Source organism: Cucurbita pepo, chromosome LG09 (genome assembly GCF_002806865.2).
Source record: "Cucurbita pepo subsp. pepo cultivar mu-cu-16 chromosome LG09, ASM280686v2, whole genome shotgun sequence".
NCBI lineage: Eukaryota > Viridiplantae > Streptophyta > Magnoliopsida > Cucurbitales > Cucurbitaceae > Cucurbita > Cucurbita pepo.
This window is the reverse complement of record NC_036646.1, coordinates 300613-322714: the sequence shown is the minus strand read 5'-3', so window position 1 is coordinate 322714 and position 22102 is coordinate 300613. Positions and strand designations below refer to the sequence as shown.

The 22102-nt window shown below is 35.9% G+C and overlaps 3 protein-coding genes across 5 annotated transcripts; 2 read left to right on the top strand and 1 right to left on the bottom strand.

The window, feature by feature from the left end:
• Positions 1–1450: 1450 nt before the first annotated feature.
• On the top strand, positions 1451–6099 carry LOC111801543 (plastidial pyruvate kinase 2-like). The gene is made up of 12 exons (XM_023685570.1): positions 1451–1675; positions 2172–2459; positions 2582–2747; positions 3039–3173; positions 3322–3432; positions 3529–3617; positions 3753–3815; positions 3942–4117; positions 4521–4623; positions 4756–4904; positions 5404–5512; positions 5762–6099. The coding sequence occupies exons 1-12, from the start codon at positions 1451–1453 to the stop codon at positions 5867–5869; spliced, it is 1722 nt and encodes a 573-aa protein (XP_023541338.1). The 3' UTR covers positions 5870–6099.
• A 657-nt stretch (positions 6100–6756) lies between these two features.
• Positions 6757–13498, bottom strand: LOC111801539 (ABC transporter C family member 10-like). Of its 3 annotated transcripts, none has more exons than XM_023685566.1 (13): positions 13174–13498; positions 13041–13078; positions 10903–12960; positions 10038–10358; positions 9865–9951; positions 9156–9743; positions 8908–9072; positions 8512–8806; positions 8207–8421; positions 7828–8133; positions 7672–7735; positions 7337–7576; positions 6757–7201 (listed from the first exon to the last, which is right to left on the bottom strand). In XM_023685566.1, the coding sequence occupies exons 3-13, from the start codon at positions 12943–12945 to the stop codon at positions 7095–7097; spliced, it is 4431 nt and encodes a 1476-aa protein (XP_023541334.1). In that variant the 5' UTR covers positions 12946–12960; positions 13041–13078; positions 13174–13498; the 3' UTR covers positions 6757–7094. The 3 variants fall into 3 exon arrangements, with proteins under 3 accessions (XP_023541334.1, XP_023541332.1, XP_023541333.1); XM_023685564.1 differs by having other exon boundaries at positions 13288–13498; XM_023685565.1 differs by having other exon boundaries at positions 13307–13498.
• Positions 13499–19149: 5651 nt separating this feature from the next.
• On the top strand, positions 19150–21605 carry LOC111801537 (probable inactive receptor kinase At4g23740). The gene is made up of 3 exons (XM_023685562.1): positions 19150–19239; positions 19406–20698; positions 20799–21605. The coding sequence occupies exons 2-3, from the start codon at positions 19462–19464 to the stop codon at positions 21455–21457; spliced, it is 1896 nt and encodes a 631-aa protein (XP_023541330.1). The 5' UTR covers positions 19150–19239; positions 19406–19461; the 3' UTR covers positions 21458–21605.
• The last annotated feature ends 497 nt before the right edge of the window (positions 21606–22102 follow it).

Genomic DNA, 22102 nt, shown 5'->3' with positions numbered 1-22102 from the left:
TGGATCAGCCCACTTCCAATGGAAAAAGCCCATTTTAGTTGCGATTCAAGGCCCAATAGGATAAAGCGGGAAAAGCCCAGTTATATTTGATCCCGATTGTGGATCAGCCCATTTCCAATGGAAAAAGCCCCTTTCAGTTGCGATTCAAGGCCCAATACGACAAAGCGGGAAAGCCCAGTTATATTAGATCCCGTTTGTGGATGAGCCCACTCCCAAGGGGGAAAAGCCCATTTTAGTTGCTATTCAAGGCCCAATACGGTTAAGCAGAAAAGGCCCAATTAGTTGTCATATTAGATCCTGATTGTGGACCAGCCCACTTCCAATGGAAGAAAAGCTCAAGATGGAAAAGCCCATTATTTATTTACACAATATTAGATCCTGATTATGGATCAGCTCATTTCCAATGGAAAAAAGCCCATTTTCGTTACTCGTTTAATTTCACCATTTTAAAGGAAAACGAATTCATCGTCCGATTCTTCTGCTTCCCAGCCCTCTTTCTCCTTCGTCCTGCGTACGAGCATCTTAAATCTAAAGCATTCCGATCCGCTTGGATTCGATGATGTTCAATTTTTCAGTAATTTATGGAGGTACAGTTCGGAAACGTGAGCATTTTCAATACATTATTTTGTTCTTGACTGGTTCTGCTGATCACTCAGTTCGGGTCTCGTCTATTTCTTGAAGGCTTTGTGTTCTTGGATTGCTTGGGGATTGGGAGTGATGCTTATGTTTGTGTTGCTTTTAACGCTTTCAAAATTAGAGACAATTTTCATAAATTTCAAGTTCGGATACCTTGTTTAGCTCGTATAAGCTAAAGCAACCTTCCATAAATTTCATTCTATTCTTCCCAAAAAAACCATTTATTAGAGAAGTTTAATGGTTTTAAATTATTGTCAAATTAGAATTATATTTAAAATAATAAAAATTATTAACCTATCTTAGACTTAGATAATATAGGTAAATTATTATTTTCTGTTTGGATTGAATTGAATGTTTTAAAAACCGAATAAACAGGACTCTACACTCTGTTATCTACTTTAAGCATAAGCTCTTATGTCTTTGAGTTTCCAGAGACGGGTCGTACCACCAGAAAAAGAACTTCTATCACTTGTGAGAGGCTTGGTCNGTTTTTTTTTTTTTTTTTTTTTTTTTTAAGGGCAGGCGAGTTAAGTACACGCGCTGAAGAGTGTCCCATAATATTTGCAAATTATTGTTTGTTAAGAGTAAGATCAAAATCGCCGCTTTGAACGTCGAAGCACAACCGCGCTACTAGCTCCCCATTTCTTCGATATTACCGAAGCTCTCTCTCTCTCTCACACATTGGTAGCTCCGCCTGAGTATTGTGGCGAAAATTTCTACGTTCGACTCCTCACGCATTTCTCCCTTCAATTCGCCCACTGTTAAATCTCTTCCTCAGGAGCTGTCTCGTTGAGTTTCTCTCTCTGTTCGTAAAATGTCTCAGGTGGTGGCTACGAGGTCGATTCACAGTACAGTCCCGTGCCATGGCTCGGGATCTGTGCTGGACCGGGTGAACAGAGCTCGGTCTTTTGGTATTGGTTCCAAAGTGTTGACGCATGAGAAGAAGAGAAGGAATTTTGTTTGCAGGAGAACTCTAATCACAGCCAAGAGAGCTGCTCAAGCTGAAGTTGTTCCGGTATCACCTGAGGATATTCAGAAGGTTTGTGATCTCCTGATTTGTTAGTTTTGTCTTTAAGGAAATTGCTTTTATTTGCTTGTTACGATAAGATTGAGGAGAAATGGGGAGCTGAAAGTCATGGAATTTGAATTTTGAAAAGGAAAATGCTTTTGTTTGAAAGGCACGTAGCATTCAGAAAGCGAAATGGTGTACTTTGTTTGTATATCGTCGAGTTGTACGGATCTGTAATTGGATGCCTAGACTTGTGCGAGCTGGAAATTTAGTATGCCTGTTTCTGTACCTGGGAAAGTGAAGTATCATCAATAAATGGGTTTTCTTTGATCTCTGAGTGTTCGGAAGGGAACATACATATGTGCATGCACACTCACAAATTTATCTGTATAAGCGGTTGCTCGGGAAGTCTCATCTCTTATTTTGTTTAAATATGACAATGGATATTTTGTAGCCTTCATTGGCTACAAATGTTTGCGAATTTTAATTTTCACGTGGTAATTTGATTCTGAATGCTGCATATCAGGCAGATGAGCAATTTGAACATTTACGAGCAGTTCAACAACTCGGTGATACACCGGTCGGAATGTGGTCCAAACCAACAGTTAGACGTAAGACAAAAATCGTGTGCACAATTGGACCTTCAACTAACACGAAGGAAATGATTTGGAAGCTGGCTGAGGCTGGAATGAACGTTGCCCGATTGAATATGTCTCATGGAGACCATGCATCTCATCAGAAAGTTATAGATTTAGTCAGAGAATACAATGCCCAATGTAAGGACAACTGCATTGCAATCATGCTCGATACCAAGGCAAGTTCATTTTTACATTTTTCCACGTTCACCACCTTCGATTGATTAAACAGGCAACAAACGTTTTCCAGATAGACCAAGGTATTATTTTATTTTTAAAATTATCTATTTCATTTTGTCAGGGTCCTGAGGTTAGGAGTGGTGACCTACCACAACCAATATTGTTAGAAAGTGGACAGGAATTCACTTTTACCATACGGAGAGGTGTTAGCACTGCAGACTCTGTTAGCGTGAACTATGATGATTTTGTTAATGATGTAGAAGTTGGGGACATGCTTCTTGTTGATGGTATGCTGTTTTTATTTTCTTTATTCCCTATATTTCTGTGTATATATTTTTTGCCACTAATTAGAAACTTTTTTAGATAGAATAACCAGGTTACATTCCTTGTGGTGAAAAGTCTTGGGTTCATAGCATAGGAATATAGTGTTATATGAGAATGAAAATCTTGTGTGCATCAGTTCTCTCTTTCTTTACTTTCTTTGACATTAATACTTGAAATTTCTATAAAGAAAATAAAGAACCTTTCTTTCATCATCTCATGCGTTGCTACAACATTACTCCTTATATCTCTTATAGGTGGAATGATGTCGTTCATGGTGAAGTCTAAGACAGAGGATTCTGTTAAGTGTGAAGTTATTGATGGTGGAGAGCTCAAGTCCAGGCGACATTTAAATGTTCGAGGGAAAAGTGCAACACTGCCTTCCATTACTGGTTGGACTTTGAATTAATATATCCTACACATTCCATTTTTTATTGAAGTTTCATTTCGAGTAGTACGGGATTGATAGGGCTTTCACTCCTTTTTTGTTCTTTTGCCTGTGAGTCAACTAATATGTTTTACCGTTTATGTTTCTTGCAGAGAAGGACTGGGATGACATAAAATTTGGAGTTGACAACAAAGTTGACTTTTATGCTGTCTCGTTTGTTAAAGATGCACAAGTAGTTCATGAGTTGAAAAAATATCTTAAAAGTACATAACTGCAGATCTCTATGTTGTGCTTATAAAGTCAATTTGGGTGCTGCATTCTTGTTAGACGTTGATTTATTAACTTTTCTGACTCTGCAGGCTGTGATGCTGATATTCATGTCATTGTAAAAATAGAAAGTGCAGACTCCATACCAAATTTGCATTCAATTATTACAGCTTCTGATGGGGTAATTTTTTTATTTTTTTCACAACATCGGAGTGGATATTCCAATGTTAATGTTGAATTCTAAGCATTTTTAGTTTTGTTGATAGTCTGAGGCTTGGTTGCTAATTTAAGGGGAAATTCCTTTATCTCATTTTAGGCAATGGTTGCAAGAGGCGATCTTGGTGCAGAACTCCCTATTGAAGAAGTTCCACTTCTGCAGGTAGGTAGTTTTTCCAATTAAAGAAGCTGAGGAGGTTTATTTTCAGTCATGCTTTTCTTCCACTCATAGAAGAGATGTTTAGTGTTTATTTGTCAAACCTTCTAAACATACTTGATCGATATGAAGGAGGAGATAATCAACTTGTGTCGAGGCATGGGGAAGGCTGTCATTGTTGCAACTAACATGCTTGAGAGTATGATTGTTCATCCGACACCAACCAGAGCAGAAGTATCTGACATTGCTATTGCAGTTAGAGAGGGGGCCGATGCAATCATGCTCTCTGGAGAAACAGCTCATGGAAAGTGAGTTATCTCTTTAGTTCCTTTTTATGCTATTAGTTAATCTGTGGTTGGCTCAGACATTTGGGGCACAGTACATGGTTTTTGCAATGTTTGGGATTTTTCCGGATTATGTTGTTTCTTTAGCTCGTGCGATGGTTTTCAAGACTAAGTGTTTTACGGTGAATACAGAATGATGTGATTCTGCAAAACAAAAAATCATATTGGTTAATTGCTGTTGATAGCATGATATGTGCTGATATTGAGAGTATTATATACAGTTTATATAACAAAAAAAGGAATAAACCAATTTTGAGAAAATAAACTCACTTCAGCTGGCTACTTATGTTGTCTTGGTGTCTATTTGGTGAATAAAATAAATAAAGTATATTCGTTCATTTGATCACCCCATTATGCCAATTTCCAGATTCCCATTAAAAGCTGTGAAAGTAATGCATACAGTTGCTTTACGGACTGAAGCAACCATAGAAGGTGGTCGAATGCCATTGAATCTCGGTCAAACATTCAAGGTTATTTTAAAACTAGTAAATTTATGGTACTTCAATAAGACCATGATTTGTTGCCTCCCGCTCAGGCTTCTGTTCTTTTTTATTAGTTAATCTTTATCATGATTCTGACTTGTTTACTTTTCTTCTGTGTAGAACCATATGAGTGAGATGTTTGCTTATCATGCAACAATGATGTCCAACACTCTTGGAACCTCAATAGTTGTCTTCACTAAAACTGGTTTCATGGCCATCCTTCTAAGCCACTACCGACCATCTGGGACAACATTTGCTTTTACAAATGAGTAAGTAGCCCGTGTATTCTTTTCTTTTTTTAAAAAAAAAAAAAAATTATTAAAGAGTTGATTGTTAGTAGAAAGCCAATCATGAACTACGTGGCCTAGAAATGTTTGCATTCAACAGTATTTCTTTTTCCTTTTTGTTATTATTGTTTTTATAGTCTGATAGAATCTAAACTTGTGTTTATCGAACTGCTTCATCACACTTATTCCTTCTAATCTACTCAAAGTACGATCATAAGGGTTATGTGGGTTTGATTGACTAAGCATCAAATACAAACAGTCTAGTTCATTGTTGGTGAAAATGTTTGCAATTTCAATATTGATCCACTGAAGTTGTTAAACCACCCCTAGGATCCATAAAAGGAGCCAGTATCATGGATGAAAATGCTTTCTTTCCTCTATGCGATGGATTGAATTATCGATGAATAAGATTATACAATTTAGTTAGGTACTAGGAGTTCAGCTATGATAGTTTCCTTAAATACCCTACTGTGACATGCAGTAAAAGGATACAACAGAGGTTGGCTTTATATCAGGGAGTGTGCCCCATATACATGCAGTTCTCTGATGATGCTGAGCAGACATTTGCCGATGCCTTATCTCTGCTACAGGTATCTTTTATTTTTCCTTTTTCTTCTTTTTTTCAATAATGTTTTCTATGGTTAATAGTTAATAAGGACCACGTAAATAATAAATGGCTTTAAGGGAATGAGTAGTAGTAGGGTCAGACAATTGTCCCATAAGAATCGTTGCTAGCGTGAATGAATATGAAAAACAAAAACAAAAATGCTTTTGAATGTAATCTCTAGTTTCCTTGTATGAGTATCTGTTTGACTGATTATTGAGTTGGTTGTGTACAGAGGCAAGGAATGGTAAAGGAAGGAGAAGAGGTGGCACTCCTTCAGAGTGGCAGACAACCCATATGGCGGTTCCCATCTACTCACAATATTCAAGTCCGTAAAGTGTAGAGTAGAGGCCAAGAAACGTGAGAAACACTACTTAGTTAATTATTCTGCTTGTGCCTTCATTATTTTTTGCTGTTTCTCCCCATCACCCTGAGTATGTGAACCTCGACATTTCCTTATTCATTTTGATCTTACGAGTAAGATACCTAGCTTGTTCTGGGTTATGGTTGGTAGCTAGCTGTGATAAATATTTTTGGCTTACGTATCTCCTAATCTTTTATTAATTATCTTCATGTAGTCTGAGTTAATGGTAGTTGTAGTAGTACGGCCTCTGACTCTGAAACTCACAGCTTCATCTTTTTCTTTCATTTCAATTCAGGGCTTATGTTACTTTCTGATAAAAAAAAACACTCCAGCCATTTTTGGATCATTTTTCAAGTTAATTTAATTATAATAAGTTTGCATTGTTTGTAAAAGAAATATTCGACATTTATAAAAAGGAACAAAATTGTTATACTGAAAATAAATAAATAAATAACGATAATCCATCTCACTTTCGAGTCTAGTTTTCGTTTCTAAATTTCGTGTTCAGTCCGGTTTCCAAGGGAAAGCCCAAAGTTGTTACAAATAGTATAGAGCTAGACACCAGAGATGTGTCAACGAGGATGTTGGGCCTCGAAGGAATAGTGGATTGTGAGATCCCCATTGATTAGAGGGAGGAACGAGTGCCGACAACAACACGGGGTGAATTGTGAGATCCCACATTGATTGGAGGGGAAAACAAGTGCCTGCAAAGACGCTAGGCCTCGAAGGGAGGTGGACTGTGAGATCGAGAGAGGAACGAAACATCTCTTTATAAAAGTGTGAAAACCTCTCCCTATCGGAAGCGTTTTGAAAATCTTGAGGTGAAATTCGAAAGGAAAAGCTTAAAAAAGACAATAACTACGAGCGGTAAGTAAGTGGAAGGTTCATTGAATGAATAAAGTAGATAGAACATATATTCCTCTCAACACAACTTCTACCGGTACAAATGAACAATTATGCAATTGGAAAGATACTTCACAAATTATTCATGTAAACTAATGGGTTGGCACACATGATTACCTTACAAAAATGTGGTTCACACAGTTCAAATCAGCTTTCTCTGATGAGGAAATGGACATTTCTGCACGATGCAGACTGCACCACAACAAATAACTCAAAAATCCACGCCCTTAATCTTTCAACGTCTACAATTTCTCATCATAAAGCAAAAGAAGTTGATAGACTAACAATGTTGGGATCAAAATCATTCTGCAGATGGTGAGTGAGACCAATATTCTTTCACGAGCTGCCCGAATAGAGAGCCTTCTCTCTTGATCAACGTGGTCGGTTCGTCGTACTCTGCTATTCTCCCTGAAAGTTGTATCGAGCATTTCATGAGACAACTCGGGTCGATTCATTTCTAACTTCGTTTTTGACAGAGTTGTTTTGAAACAATGTTTAAGAACATTCAGGACATGAACAGTATATATAATGATCAAAACTTACCGTCACTTATAGCAAGCACCATGGTGCAGTCCATAACAGTTGGTATTCTGTGTGCAACTGTAATCACCGTACAGTCTGCGAATTCAGTTCGAATCGTCTTCTGCAGAATCATATCCGTTGCATTGTCGATCGACGCAGTTGCCTCATCGAGCACCAATATTCTACTTCTTCTCAACAGCGCACGGCCTAAACAGAAAAGTTGGCGCTGACCCATGCTCCAGTTCGAACCATCTTCCACAACTGGTTTTTACAAAATGTTAGCCATTGACAACCTGAGAATAGGAAGAACTAGAACGCAACAACGTCTAACATTATCTCGAATACGAAAAACTTACCCATGGAATCCAAACCGGCTTCTTTCTCTTCAACAGCCTCTCTAAGTTGACACTTTCCAAGTACCTGCATGATCGAGATGTCGAAAATTACGTAAATATTATGCAGAACGAACCTCTAAAGAAAACAACCACATGAAGAAAAGAACAAAGTATCACCTCCCATATTTCATCATCAGTATGCTGAACTAAAGGATCCAAATTGTATCTAACAGTCCCTTTAAAAAGGGTTGGATCTTGAGGTATAATCCCGAAACGTGACCGCAGGTCATGAAGTCCGATCGAGCAGATGTCGATACCATCAACTAAAATTTTTCCTCCCGCTGGCTCAACCAAGCGGAATATGGCACTTAAAAGAGTAGACTTTCCACTGCCAGTCCGCCCAACAATGCCAATCTTATGTCCTCCTTCAAATGTGCAGCTTATACCATGAAGAACAAGGGGTGTATTGGGTCGGTATCGTATCTGTAAAACGACATGCATGGTTAGTTTACCGATCGTCCCTGAAGGTTTCAGGTTTTGATTAGCTTCTACGTACCTTCAAGTCAATTATCTCGACTTTGCCGACAGAGGGCCAGTTGGTTGGGGGACGTCTCTCTTCGATGATCTCCGGAGCTTCGCTCGGTAAGTGCATGTATTGGTTTAATCTTTCCACAGAAATGATGTGATTAGCTATAGTACATTGATTCTGGATGGAGAAGACCAAGGACACATTTAAAGAAAGGCCATAAGAGATTGCCATTCCAATGAAACCTGTAATACAAGCATAGAACTTTCATTACATGACAGTTTAAGAATGTGATGATTTTATATTTGAATCAATAAAAATGTTAAAATCCACACCAGGGCTGAAGCTTCCAGTTGGTAGCAACACCATGCACAATGCAGCGGAGGCAAGGACGACCGCGCTGAGCATTTCCAACCGTTGTATCAGCCACTCGTTGGCCGAAAAATTGTGAAAGAATGGACTGGCATTTCCATCGACGAATTCAAGGTTTTTCTTAAAGAATCGCTCTTCCTCTTCGAAAGCTCGTATTGTCATTGATCCAGCTACGGATTCGGACAAATGATTTGCTACCATCGACTTCGTTGTCCCGTTAAGACGCATGAGTTCTTTAGCAGATGCAAAGTAGTATCTCTGTACAAAGAAATGACTTGTTCAGCATCATCAGTTCATTTCTTTTAAAAATGTAGAACTATGTCAACAACAACAAATGCATCTATAATCCATTGTATTACCTGCAAGCAAATCGCCAAAACGACTGTCGGTATGGAGATGAATAGGACTTGCCACGTGATTACAGCTAAAACGCCGAGAGCAGCATAGGCATTGGAGGTTGCACCAACAGCAAATATTAGACTGAATGGGACATCAAGATCTACAATACTAAGATCCATTGAGACCTATCAAAGGATAAACAAATGTAAGAAAACTCAATTTCATTCTAATCCCGAAAAGCTTTATCGTTGCAGCTCGAGATGCTTACTCGACTAAGTATCCTTCCAATAGGTGTGGAGTCATAGAAGGACATCGGTGCGCGAAAAAGAGATGTTAGTAGCTGAGAAAATAATGATTTTGATGATTCCAAACCTAAAAGAGCTGTGAAAAGAGATCTAGTAACCAAGAAGAATGTTGAAATAATTCCAATCAACAAGTAAACGAGGATCAAGCGGGAGTTGCTGATGTCGGGATTGTCGACATTCGAAGCCATCCAAGAGTTTTGCATTATTCCACATGCCACAAATGCTAATTGGGAGAGAACATCTAAGGAGAAGAAGATAAACCCTTTGCTCTGATTCAGATACTGAATATAAGGCCTGAATCCCGAGTCACCGACTTCTCGCTCCTCCTGCTTAATTAACTGATTAGCATCAGATGTTACGGACAGTTTCTCTGTATAAGATTTCTTAATCTCTTTACTTGATGTTATCAAACTCTTGGTGGCAGAAAAATCTGCAAGCCTTTCAGTACCAGCAGTCTCTTTGTGTGCATTGACAAGATCCTGAAACTCTTTGCTATGTGCCAACAAATGATGATAAGGGGCTGCTTCTTGAATTTCCCCGTCCGACATTAGCTGCGATTGACAACCACAAATGCACACACTCAATGAAGATGAACACAAAGAAATAGGAGAGAGAAATTGCAAGGAGGAAATCAACAACGCACACACTCGATCAAGGTGTTTTTGAACTAACCAGGACAGAATCAAAATCAGGCAGGAAGTCGACTTGATGAGTCACGAGAAGAACCGTTTTACCCGAGAGAGCTTCCATAACATATCCCTGCAAACAATGAAGTTAGCTTTGACTCAGTCTGAGAAATTAGAAAAGAAAGAACAATTTGAGAATGTTGGAAATTTGTGAATTACATTGAACAAACTTGTGGCGGTATGTGCATCAACAGCACTAAACGGATCATCCAAAAGATATATATCAGCATCTTGATACAGCGCACGTGCGAGTTGAATCCTCTGCTTTTGGCCACCACTGAGGTTCACTCCTCTCTCCCCAATCTCAGTGAGGTCACCATAAGGAAGCAACTCGAGGTCCTTCACCAACGAACACTTCTCGAGCGTTTCCCGATACCTCCAGCTGTCCATTTGAGAGCCAAATAAGATGTTGTCTCGTATGGTTCCTGTTTGGATCCATGCTATTTGAGACACATAGGCAAGCCTTCCATAAACTTGAATCTGTGGAAAGCATATTGAGCTAATTATGATCTAAAAGCAACCAAGTAAATCAAAGTGGGAGAATACAGGAATAAAGTTGTAATACCCCAAGCCCACCGCTAGCCGATACTGTCCTCTTTGGGCTTTCTTTTCTGGGCTTCCCCTCAAGGTTTTAAAACGAGTATGCTTGGAAGAGGTTTTCACACCCTTATAGAGAATGTTTCGTTTTCCTCTCCAACCGATGTGGGATCTCACAATCCACCCTTCTTGAGGTCCAGCGTCCTCGCTGGCACACCAAATAGTGTCTGGCTCTGATACCATTTATAACAGCTCAAGCCCACCACTAGCAGATATTGTCTTCTTTGGGTTTTCTCTTCCGGGCTTTCCCTCAAGGTTTTAAAACGTGTCTACCAAGGAGAGGTTTCCACACCCTTATAGAGAATGTTTTGTTCTCCTCTCCAACCAATGTGGGATCTCACAAAAGTAACTATATCATAATGAATTCAGCTCTATTATATAGCAGTGAAAGTGAAACAGATAGGTGAAGTATGGTGATATTACTTACATTTCCCTCAACATTTGGAATTTCACCGAGAATGGCTGCTAGAAGAGTAGATTTTCCTGAGCCAACTTCTCCACATATTGCAACCTTCGAACCTGATCTGACCTCGAGATTTATATTACGAAGAGTCGGCTTCGAGGAGTTCTCTTCCCATGAGAAAGATGCTGAACTGATCTTAATGGAGTAGTTATCATTCGTGTCAAGGCGCTTTCTACAAACACTTGTACCTTGCAGCTCTGGTGCCTCCAGAAAGTTAACGATACGCGTAAATGAAACCCGTGCTTGAATAATCGCTGCAATGACATCAGCCATAGATCTAACAGGATCTTGAACAAGGCGCAGCGTAGACACAAAGGTGAAAACATTATTGGCATGTAGCGGAATGTCCAAAAGGCTACAAGCCCCAAAGGTTGCAACAGATACAATAACAGGAGATGACCAAAAGAGAATACCATTGTATCCTTTTCGAATTTGCACAGATGACAACCACTTGTGCTCCACTTCTCTTAACTTCGAAATTACATTCCTGAAATGGGATTCCCAAGCATATAACTTCAAAACCTTCATGTTCACGAGAGCCTCGGTGAACGTTTTCAGTCGCTCGTCTTGTGCAGCCATCAATTTACTCTGATACTTATGCAGTAGCTTGGCAATTGGAGTGTTGCCAATTACACATAGAATTATTACCAAAAAGGAGGCAATGGTTGCTATTCCCACTGCTTTGTAGAGGATCAAAAGTGCAATAATGAGCTGAAGACTCGTGGTCCAAGTTTGGTGGAACCAATATGAAAACTCTCCAATCCTGTATGCGTCCACGGTCACATAGTTCATGATTTCACCGCTCGAGTGCATCAACTTAGCTTCGTTGGACAATCTCAATTGCTTCTTATAAATGGCTGCTGAAAGCATAGACCTGACTTTTAGACCAACAAGCCTGCTTCTGAAGTACCATTGCCTTTGTGATATGGATTCGATGCTTTTCGAGAAGAAAAGTGAAAGGGCAAGCACAAGACCTTCGTATTTGAAGCTTTGATGTCCCTGAGCAACTAAGATAAAGGAATTTAGAAGCAGAGGACCAGCAGACAGAAAGAGTATCTTCAACAAAGCGAAAAAACCAGACAATAATATGTCCTTCCAATGGCATAAAATGATGCCTCTTAAGACTGATGGTTGGGAATTTGGTTCTTTCTTTTTCAGCTCGTTCATTTTGTTTGTGAACTGCAAGTAGCAACTTTCTGCACAATCTTCTTCGCACATCATCGGTATATCGTCGTAGTCCAGAGTCTTTTCCTTCCCCTTTTTCATCAAAGGATTCATCCACCAAAACGAAAATTTACTCCACAATCCAGCTTTAGCTAATGGAGTAACAAGATCAACCTTATCACTTTCATTGGCCTCACCGTTTAGTGGGGTGTAAAGTCCATTCCCATTGATACTCGTCTCGCTCTCGTTACGGGAAAAACACCCAAAAGCGCAGATCAATAACAGAACTGATCCTGGAACAGATACAACATCTAAAATCATCTTTGCTGATGCTGTTTTGTTCGAAACAGCATCGAAAACTGATAGAACACAAATAACTCCAGTAAACACGAATGCTGCAATGGACAATAAGCGCAACAAGGCTCTTGGAAACTGTTTACACCAGAAGCTAATAACGGAGCTCACCAATAACCATGTGAAGCCATGGACGGTGGCAGATAACCACAGCTGCAAAGGCAAAGCAGTATGATCTTTACTCAATTTCTCCACCAGAATCCAAATTCCCAAGCCAAGGTACACTAATCCAACACAACCATTGAAGATAGCAGACAAAATCTGCAAAGCAGAACGACTTCGAATTCGATTCGACATGTGAGATCTTTTCACTGACTTCCCCACAATATTGGATACAAGCAAGATCAACAGTAGAAAATCAAAACAGATGAACAAGGCTTGAGTATTACATGAAGGGGAATCAGAAAGAAAGCCACAAGGTTTCTCACTACCACTTGAACAGTCATGTCCTCCACAGAACAAACCCCATAAGTCCTCCATTCCCCTCATCTTTCCTTTTCGACTCTGAATGTCAAATGAAGTAATAATTAATAAGACAACCTTCACATAAAAAATGCAAAAAACCCAAATGAAGAAGAACAAACCTTAAATTAGTCTTCACAGTTCTTCCATAAAACTCTTTCTGAAAAAACACAAACAAAAGAATCAGAATGAGAAGAACCCTTTAGAAACACATGTAAGAAAATAAACTTCTGAAAATCAAAGGCAGAAATTCACGTGGGTTTTGGAAGAAGATGATCACAGAGCCCGTGACAGCTAAATTATTTAAGAAACGAAGAAAACCCAGATGGGTGAGAGGTAAACAGAAGCGCTAGGTGCTCAAATTCTCACCACATGTCAGAAACTGCACCTTTTTCGTAGACGAAATGGAGGAAGATGATATAAACGCTTTGAGAAGACTTTCTTTTTGCCCCTTTTTCCCCCTTGATCTTTAAAAGGGTAAAATGAGATTGGGGCTGGAAGCTATGTGAAAAGGGTCCAAGGAAGGGCGAGGGAACGGACAACGAGAAATTAAATGAAGAACGTTGCACTGACGTGAAGGAGAATAGAGGGAACGTTCATATTAATGCAGTTTGGAAGAACTCGTGGGCCACGTCCAATTGCACATATCAACATATTCTGCTTCTTCTTCTTTTTTTTTTCTTTTCTTTTTTAATTCATAACTACTTCATGAATTTTTGTTTTATTGTGAAAATATTTATATATTAATATTAATCAAAATTTTATAATTATTAATTTGTATTAATTATATAATGTCATTTAAATTTTTAAAATTCAAAATTTACATCCCAACACAGCTTTCAAAAACAAATTTATCATTCAATTAATTTGACTTGCTAAATAGAAAATAATTTTCTAAATTTTGTACTTTTCTTTTTTGAAAAAATATTACAATTTTTTTCTTTTTGAAGATCGTTGTTGCCAATTGAGAAGCCGACAAAGACTAAATATTTTCTAAAAAATTCAACATTTGAAAAATATATATAATAAAATGAAAAACAATAATAATATTGTTCTATTATATATGAAAATAATATCAACCCTAAATTGTAATTATAATCTAACTAGAATTATATTATTGTCACGTGAGTNAAAAAAAAAAAAAAAAAAAAAAAAAAAAAAAAAAAAAAAAAAAGTTTGAAGAAGGAGCATATAGAAAGGGTATGTTTGTAATTTCCTCAAACACTCATTTATTGGTCGTAAAGTCTCTTGTCAACATGAATGATATGTATGCATGATTGACGTGTCTACTTTGGCGCTCATAATTTTAATCCAAAATCAAAAAATTAAAATAAAATAATAATAAATTTCATAAGATAAGATTTAAGGACCCACCAAAGTAAGTTTAGGTGCCCGTATTTATTATTTATTGTGACATTGAATAATTGGTAAATAAAACAAGAGGAGGTGATGCATATCAACATTTAAGAATAATACTAGAGGAAGAAATGTCCAAAACATCCCATTTTAAATAATGAGCAAATTATATTTTTATACTCTTTTTTTTTTTTTTATAAATAATTTCGAACAAAAAGAGAATTATTGGAATACGTAATACCAAAAATAATTGATTGTTTCATAAATATTCCCAAAAAAAAAATGATGAAAGGAATATAATCAAATTGGCCTAATAATTCAGTTTGGATGCTTTTGAAACATATTCTCTAACTAGAAGTATAGAATACAGCTCAATTATTAAGACATTTATTTCTTCATTTATGAAAGAAAATAATGAGAAGAAATTATGACAACAATATGATATTTTTAAATAATAATAATAAATGTGAGCATAATTCAATATTAATTTATATATTTTTTAAAATAAATAAATATAAATAAAATCAACATAAATACTTTATTGACACTTTTCTATATATACATTTTAAGATTTGAGGTTTAAAACTTTATATCTTAATGAAAAAAATATATTAAATTATTATTTGATCTCTAACTATTAAAAAGTATTATATAAATTCTTTAGTTCTTGAATATTATTTTTGGCTTAAAATTCAATTTATTTCAATAAAAATTGAAAAGAAAATAATATTTTATGGATTACCATTCTGCCACGTCAGTGACCTTTTTTTGCCCTTTCTCTTCTTTTTATGCATTAATTATGCACTGTACTGTCAGCAACCACCATAACGCCCCTTTCTTAAATAAGGCGCGAAGCTCGCATTTTATACTCATTATTAAATAATATATTGATTTTTGTATACATCCTATTATAGTTACTATAGTAACAAGCCATGAACGTAAATACCATATATATATTTTTTTTTTTTCTTCATATTTTAAGTAATTATATATATTTTTATTATATTATTCTGTTTAAGAATACATCGAACACTTGTCATACTTACAAAATTAACAAAAAAAAAAATATGTAAATAATGTAAGTTTATATCTCCCAAACTTAAAGTTCAATGATAGATTACACTTCAATGACCTATTATTGGTTTTACAAAAATTATATGAACATAATTTTTATTTTTAGTCCATAGAAAATTTTAAATTCCTAACATTTCAATTTTTTATTTTATTTAATGAGATAAAATAAATATTAGAACAAATCTATGTGGAAGGAATAATTAATAATTAGATTCAAATCTAAAATCATTACACCAACAAAAAAAACACATATATCCTCCAACCTAATATTATTGTCTTTTGAGTACAAATCAATGAAATAATTTAATATAGTCATTNCGGTCCCTTTTGAGAAATTATATGGTTCCCATCTCTAAAAGCAAGCTACCATTATTTCTCTTTCTTTTTATTTTCATTTTACCGTTTCAGCCCACCAACCAACTTTCCCAACTTGAACCTTCATTATTCAACGACTCCAAATAATAATAATAATAAATAAATAAAACAAAAAAAAAATCATTATTAACGTTTAATTAGTTTAATTTATTAATAATATTTTCTGCATGAAAATTTTATTTAAATTAAGAAATATTAATTAAATTACAACCGTCCAAAATAATTTAATAGATAAATAAAGAATGAATGATAAATCTTGTTATGAAAAACTTTTGAAGAGTTAAATATATTACTTGATTTATAATTATATTTAACTATTTAAATTTTATTTAAATGTAAATATTGTAATTCAATTGGTCTTTAATAAAAGAAAATTTGAAAAATTATAATTAAAAATAAAATGACAATAGAGTTAATAAATATGAAGTAGTGAATGGAATCAAGTATGTATTTCTTAATATAGAAAAATGGTTTAAAAGTTTAGAAAAAAAAAATAATAATCTGAAATCTATGTATGTATATGTCACACTCATTATTCATTACAAAAATTTATAACATTTTTTTTACGATATTATGCCATCATTTTAAATGCCAATTTCCATAAAGTTGGGCTGGCATTGCTCAGCATTTTAGGAACAAAATGATGGAGATGTCATTGTTATTCTTTTTCATGAAATAAAATAAAAAAAGAAAAATATATGAGATAAGATCGCAGGTAAAAAGTTAGTGCATAGAGAAAAGTTGAACTGAGTAGAGAGGAGCATGAAAGAATGGGTTGCTTGTCTCGTAAAAGTGCTTAAAGAAGTGAACACACACGTGTTTCTTGAGTCATCTTTTGTATCTAAAAGGGTGGTTTCACAAAAGTTGTCGATACCAGAAATGGCTCGAAAGGGAAGCACCAAATTGAGCGTGAATGACGGGAAAAGACGAAGTTGTAGTAAGACCAAAAATATATCATTGCAACGTTTACGATATGAAGATCGCTACGCTAAAATTGTGTTTTGAAATACGTGTTGTAATTTAAATCTCATATGGATAAAAATTTGTGAGCCACAGGGTTTTAATGACGGGTTTAGTTTGAATATGGTGGAACTATGCATTTAATAATGGCCCCATTTATTTATGTTGTTCGTCCCTTTATGAATCCTACAACTATTCTGATGGCTCCATCTTGTCCTTCCCCACAAATCTTAAAAAGTACGAGCCCCTGATAGCAATTTGATCTTAGTTTGACATTGTTATATCATTTAAAATAATTATCCATAACTGTTTTTAAACGGTGTTTGGTAGATTTCAATTTTAAACGATAAAATACAAAAAGTTGGGTATTTAGTAAGTTAATAATAAATTGTCGTGATCTAATTACCATTATTAAAAAAATTAAATTTTGTCAATAAATAATGACATACACGTTTGATAAATAATTTTAAATTCGTGAAAAAGTAAATTTTAATATCGAAATTTCTTAGACTTTTCGCTTACCTTATATATTTAATTATATAAGTCCTATAACTTAATTCGTTTTTAATTATGGAAGAAGATATTAAGATAAGGTTTAGATTAAAAAGAAAATAATCATGATTACCAAAATAAATCTGATTTTTCTCCCCCTATTAAATTATCAAATATTGTTGTATAATATTTAGAAAACTAAAATAAAAAATGTATATATGGGCTGTAACTAAATGGGCCCAACAATATGGGCCGTCTCTCACAGGCCACATATCCAATTAATATAAATAAGGTCCTATCTACCGTAACAATTCGAGCTCTTTCTCACGGTTTTAAAATGTCTGCTAAGGATAGGTTTTCACATCTTTATAGTGAATATTTCGTCTACTCTCCATTCGATGTGAGATCTTATCATTCACCCATCTTGAGGGCCCAATGTCCTTGCTAGCACATTACCCAGTGTTTGGCTCTGATATCATTTATAACAGTTCAAACCCACCGCTAGCAAATACTGTTCGTTTTGGCCCATTACGTATCGCAGTCAGCCTCATGATTTTGCCTCTACTAAGGAGAGGTTTTCACACACTTATAAAAAAAATGTTTCGTTTTCTTCTCCACCCGATATGAGATTTCGCACCTATGGAGAACATAAAATCTAAGAAAGACCACATGTAGACTTGGAATTGTTTATCGGAAATAGAATACATAGGAGAATCTTACACTGTAACAAGACCAAAATCATCCCTCTTTCGAGACTTGGCAACAACGATAGAGACAATCCAAGGATCGTCTTAGAGCCCTAAAATTTTCTTTACTAAATAAAATTTAGAGAAGAATCTTATATCCGAGGAAGACCAAAGCTATCCCTCTTAGAAGCTATCCCTCTTAGGTACAACGACAATCTCAGGGACAATCCAAAGACCACCTTAGAGCCTTAAAAATTTCTATAACAAATTTCTGATCGTAATATGATCGAATAGTTTTATTGGTATAGTATGAGTTTGACCAAATTTATGAGGTTGCCTAATATTGTGGTAGACTTATTTGCAAATCACATGGAAGCATAGGTTCACTAAATGCCAATTTGAAAATTAATATTTACTCAAAAGTGGTTCATACGTGAATGCTTTTAACTATATATTTTGAGTACAAATCTTTTTATATTTAGAAATGTAATTAAATTATTACTAAAAAAATGTAACTAAATAAGGTCAAACAGAATAATTCAAATATTAATAATTTTGTGAAAATTACAATATAAAATAATTAGATTTCTTATTATACGTAAGTTTAGACAATTAAGTTGGACGTGTGCGTGCAGAACATGAATCTTCATAAAATGATTATTTTAATATCATATAGTGTGAATGAAAATACATGCAAGGCACATTCTTTATTTAACTTATATTTTACATGTGATCTCTTTCCTGAATTGCTATTTAGAAAATGTCCATAAAATTCAAAATTTATTGAAAATTAAGCTAATAATTCTATCCACAGACAATATTTTAACATTTAAAATTTGAAATATTATATATATATTTTTTGAAATATTGCTAATATCTCTTATTTCTTAAAATATGAGTTCAAAATAGATTAAATGGCAATACTTTATATTATCCATTAGCACCCAAGTCATTGTTGAACTAAGAAAACTATTATAAAAGAAGAGGAAAAAAGAAGTAATGCAAGAACTAGTGCTTGATGAGGAAGAGAAGCGTCCATCAATGGCGGCAACCATCCGGTACATGTAAGCTCCTAACAGTGTGCCATAAAGAAATAGGCTCCTAACCATTGAAATACCCTTCTCTTCTCTATTCTCCTTCTTCTTTTCGACCATCTCCCTGTCTCAAATGATTATCCAACCCTCTGAAATTCCAACGCCATCATTGCCACAACCCAGAACGTACGGAGCCTTTTCCAACTGTTTCCCTTCTGGGTTCCATACTTTCCTTGGCTTCCAATTCAATTCTCCCGTGTTTCCCCCTTTCCCCTGCGAATTGGGTCGTTCAGAATATTGTAATCAGAGCTCTGTTTCGATTGGTCTCGTGGGGATTTTGAAAGGTATGTGAGGTTCCTTGTTTTAGCTTTATGCGTATTGGGTTTAATGTAATTTAGGTATTCGAAATGAAACCAAACTGTATGAACTTGTTTGTTTCTGTGGGTTGAGATTTTGAATTTGTGTTGTTTGGTGATTATGGAAAGTCAACTTGTAGACCTAATTTTGCAGGTATGGACCAGAATTGCACGTAATTTAGCTTGAACGGATAGTTTTCGTCTGAGAAAATGATGAAGAATAGCTTCATCTTCCTTGAAATTATGTTGTTTATAGCGATAATCTTACCAGGGGCTCTCACTGAGCCAGTTGAAGACAAGCAAGCATTGCTTGATTTCTTCCATAACATCCCACACTCGCCTTCTCTCAATTGGAATGAGAGTAGTTCTGTGTGCAAAGGCTGGGCAGGAGTGTTTTGCAACTCTGATGAGTCTAGAGTAGTAGCCATTCGATTACCGGCGACCGGTCTGCTCGGTCCGATTCCTGTGAATACTCTTAGCCGCCTATCTGCACTTGAGACTCTAAGCCTTAGATTAAATAGGATATCAGGGCCTTTCCCTTCTGATCTTTCCCAGCTGGAAAACTTGAGTTCCTTATATTTGCAATACAACGAGTTTTCTGGTCCTTTGCCTTTGGACTTTTCAGTTTGGAGGAACCTTAGTGTCATTGATCTATCTAACAATCTCTTTAATGGGAGTATTCCTTCTTCAATCTCAAACTTGACTCATCTGACTGTTCTGAATCTTGCAAACAACTCGTTGTCGGGCGAATTTCCTGACCTTGATATTCCGAGTTTGCAATGGTTAGATTTGTCTAACAATAGTCTTACAGGAAATGTGCCTCATTCTCTTACAAGATTTCCAAGTTGGGTGTTCTCCAATAACAATATTACCGTAGAACACGGTGCAATTCCCCCGTCTTTTCCGCTCCAGCCTCCCGGTTCTCGACCGACACGAAAAGGAAAAGGACTAAGTGAATCTGCTATATTGGGTGTTGCAATTGGTGGTTCTGTTGTTGGATTAATTTTGGTAGCAGTTTTGTTGACTGCTTGCTGGTTGAAAAGGGGAAAAGAAAATGGTAGTTCCACTATGGAGTCCAAAAAGAAGGAAACATCTGTGAACAAAGGGGGATTTGAGAGCCAAGAACAAAAGAACAACCTTAATTTCTTCATGGATTCTAATCTTGCATTTGATTTGGAAGACCTGTTGAGAGCGTCTGCTGAGGTTCTCGGGAAGGGAACCTTCGGAGTGAGCTACAAGGCAACGTTGGAGGACTCGACGACTGTGGTAGTGAAGAGGCTGAATCAAGTGACGGTTGGAAAACGAGAATTTGAACAGCAGATGGAGTTGATTGGAAACATTAAGCACGAGCACGTTGTTTCGCTAAGAGCATACTATTACTCGAAGGACGAGAAGCTTATGGTCTATGATTACTATGGACAAGGGAGTGTTTCTGCAATGTTACACAGTAAGTATTCCGTCTCCTTGCTCCTTCTGCAATAATTTCTATACAACTCTCTTGTGAATCTGTGTTCTAAACAAATCGGCGAATCAATCTAATGATGCAGGTAAAGAAGGAAATGGTTTACCGTTATTAGATTGGGATAGTCGGATGAAAATTGCGATCGGAACGGCTCGAGGTCTTGCTCATATTCACACAGAAAACGGAGGAAAATGTTCACATGGAAACGTGCGAGCCTCAAACATTTTCCTAAACTCTAAAGGGTATGGCTGTGTATCTGATGTTGGTTTGTCTGTGTTGATGAATTCTATTCCGGTACCAGCCACGAGAACGGTTGGATACCGAGCCCCTGAAGTGAGCGACACTCGGAGAGCATCGGAAGCAGCGGATGTGTACAGTTTCGGGGTAGTACTGCTGGAACTCCTGACTGGAAAGTGTCCCATACATGTTGAAGGTGGTAATGAAGTGGTTAACTTGGTGAGGTGGGTGAAGTCTGTGGTGAGGGAGGAATGGACAGCAGAAGTGTTTGATGTGGAGCTTCTGAGGTATCCAAATATAGAAGAAGAAATGGTGGAGATGCTGCAAATTGGGTTGTCTTGTGTTGCCAGAATGCCCGAGGAGAGGCCGAAGATGATGGATATCGTGTCGAGAATCGAGCAAGTTTGGCGAATGAGCACCGGGACGGGACCATCATCTGGATCAAGATCGGCGCATTCTACTCCAGTTCGTGTAATGGAAATCGGTTCGTCCTCATATTCACATTGAAATTTCTAATCATCTTTGTTGTGTTATGGTGGTTACACAGTACATAGGTTTCTTCTATCCCCTTCTCATATCCATTCATTTAAACTGCTTGAATTGGAGATTGTTTTACCATTTTGGGTCTTTTTAATAAATGTTTCTTTTCATTGCATATGAAATTTTATATGCTATTTTACATTTGTGCCTAATAAATAAATATTTTAACTTTCAAAAATATATAATATATTCCTCTTTTAGTATATTTTTTAACTTTAAAATATTTAATAAATTTGTATTCATACATTTTAATTTTTTTAAAATAATTAATGTCTGGTTGGTGAATTTTAAAGATGTCATATCAACTATGTATTATATGCAAAATTGTAAATTTAAAAGTTTATTATTAATTTTTTTTTAAACTCGTAGAATTGTGATAATTTAATAACCTAATAAACACAAAATTAAAATGGTAGATATTAAACTTATAATCTAAATCTCTAAATATTAGCCATTATTCATTCATAGGTTCAAATTATCATATTCACCTTTTTTATTTATTTATGTATGTATATATATATATATATATATTTGGCAACCTTAATGGACTAAAAAGATTTTAAAAGCATTTGAAATTTGAATAAGAATTTTCAAATTTCTAGTCAACGACTG